This window comes from Aplysia californica, unplaced genomic scaffold, assembly GCF_000002075.1.
Source record: "Aplysia californica isolate F4 #8 unplaced genomic scaffold, AplCal3.0 scaffold00010, whole genome shotgun sequence".
Classification (NCBI taxonomy): Eukaryota; Metazoa; Mollusca; class Gastropoda; order Aplysiida; family Aplysiidae; genus Aplysia; species Aplysia californica.
The window spans coordinates 3049602-3052101 of NW_004797280.1; the positions used below are offsets into that span (position 1 = coordinate 3049602).

The 2500-nt window shown below is 41.9% G+C and overlaps 1 protein-coding gene across 2 annotated transcripts in view; it reads right to left on the reverse strand.

The window, feature by feature from the left end:
* Positions 1-2500, reverse strand: part of LOC101857848 (nicotinamide/nicotinic acid mononucleotide adenylyltransferase 1) — a gene marked incomplete in the record, with an annotated part of 75540 nt that overhangs the window by 72984 nt on the left and 56 nt on the right. For both annotated transcript variants that reach the window (XM_035970187.1, XM_035970185.1), the window contains 1 exon segment: positions 2387-2500. This exon segment is cut by the window's right edge. In XM_035970187.1, the coding sequence (XP_035826080.1) occupies positions 2387-2489 (103 nt within the window).

Genomic DNA, 2500 nt, shown 5'->3' on the forward strand with positions numbered 1-2500 from the left:
TAATGTTAATAGGGCCTAGTACGGCTAGACTGGCAGTCTAGCCGTATTTAAGTACGGCTAGACTTCTTGGCTAGACTTCTTGGCTAGCCGTACTTAATATTGATGGCTGAATTGTAAATGAAATTTTTTTTTTGCAATGCCTGAAGTATTTGTATTTCAGACAAAACCAAAAGGTGCCTTACTGACTTGCATGTATTTGAACCTGAATAATTCCTAGATCTAGATCTAATGAGACCTGTGTACTTAACAGGCTTGAGTCGATAGGGCCAAACCTAGATCTAAGTACGGCTAGACTCTCAGTCTAGCCACTTCGTTCAAGAAAAGATACCATGCAAATCTAGAATTAGACATCGATCTGGATTTTTATGCGAGAAAGTGGCTATTCTCACCCGCCCGGAAGTTCTCGCAAGATCAACTCCTCCCCTCTTCTCTCTCTCTCTGTCTCTTTCTGAATACTGTCTATCGGTGTGGACGATCAAATTGACCAAAACAAAGTTAACCCTCATCCTGCGGGCGCCGGGTTTATGTAGCCCGATAAGCCTATTTCGGCACCTCGCCTGCGTTCTGGTCCCAAGTCAGTGTAGCTCCTGGCTCAGCGCACGCGCAGCGCGCATCCTCTTACGTGCCATTCGGGTCCCGAGTCGGATCCCCATTCACGCAGGTCAAGTGTGTGTGCGTCAGTCTGCTTGAGTTTGTGTGTGTTTGTGGCCTTCTTCTAGAACCACCTGCGTTGGTTCGTAATCGAGGCATACGTCTCATTCAAAACATGCCAAGTTGATAGCTCTAGATGTTCGTCCAATGAAATTATAGAAGAAATTGACCCACTTAGACATGAGGAGCTCGAAAGGAAAGTCATGAAACAAGACTTCCATTTTTCTATACAAAATATTTCAAATGAGCTTGATTTTGTATGAAATGACACTACCTGATAAAAGATGAGCTTGTTTAATAGTTTTGAATGCCCTTGTGCATGTGCAAAGAACAACTTGAGTGTAAAACATTCGGAAATTGACCTAAATTATCCCTTTTCGAACCTCAGGTCATTCATAACAACAAGAGCGTCCAGAAAGGTTATTCAAATGGGCGTAACTACTCGTAATGTCTTATCAGCTTGTGAGAGGGGGTTATTCATGTGTTTGTAACACTTTATAAATAGAATGCTATGAAGGATAGAGCGTTATTTTCATCATCAGTTAACACACTCCCGCGGTATTCATGGCGAAAACACACGTTTCCCGGCGCGCGCGCTGTACACCAACAGCCAACAGCACACACTGAGTGACCCCGGCGGCCTGCCCGGCGAGTCCGACGTAATCGGTTGCTGATAAGATACGCATCTGGGCACAGACGCAGGATAAGAGTTAAAAAATGATGTTAAAACACAAAAGTAAATTAATTTGGTTGTCTACAAAGATGCTACGGCTATTTAACTTTTCGAATCGAGCCGAACTACGCGGGTCGCCATTTTGTTTTGCCCGGAAATTCTCGCACTACTCCTCTCTCTCTTTCTCTCTCTCTCCACTGCCCACAGACAAAATTGTACGCTTTTAGTAGGCTACAATTGTAATGGAACGTTTGTTCATGGCACAGAATTCTACAATTTTTCTGTTATCACAGTGTAGAATTCTGTGGTTTAGGGTGAACGCAAAATTTGGTGAACGCGCACCGGGTGAGAATAGCCACAAGACTCGCCTGCACTATTCTCACTCCGGGTGAGAATAGAGGTGGCCATTATGCGACAGGTCCATTTATGTATAGTATAGGTCTACCATAACTAAATCTAGATCTAGACCACGGCCAGGGCCAAATTGAAACTAACTAGACTAACTGACTCACTGTGATATAACAAAATAATTACTAGATCTATATCTATATCTAGAAGATCTTATTACTACTAGATCTAGAATCTAGATCTAGATTCTATATCTAGTTCTACAAAATCTAGATCTAATACTAAATCTATAATTAATTTCTACTAGATCTAGATTTTCTAGATCTAGATTTAGACACTTGGTCTTGGTAAAATTCTAAGAATTATAGAGTCTAGACTAGAGTAGTCTAGACCTAAATCTAGATTTAGATCTAGATCCCTAGCTTCTTTTATCAGGCCTATTGCTGCGTTGTTTCATGTTTTCGCTCCTTCTATGCCCCGTCCCTGTACCACATAAATTAACTGAATTCTCTCAACTTTCACTTTCATTCAGTATCAGCTAAGCTAAGAGGTGACGAAGAAAACAGCTGAGTCAACTTTGAGACAGTCCAGACATCCAGTCAGACACTAATTATCATCAAGCAATGGCCACCATCACAAACAGAGAAAGGTCCATGGAGATACAGTACTACCTATACCATTTATATAAAACTGGTACAGTGTAAACTGTCTTACCGAACATTCTTAGATGCATGTTCGTCACAGGGTTGAATGAGCCACAGGCCAGAAGTACTACCTTCGTTGAGGAAGTCATATTGCGTGGTCTCCAACACAACATTTTCGCACAGG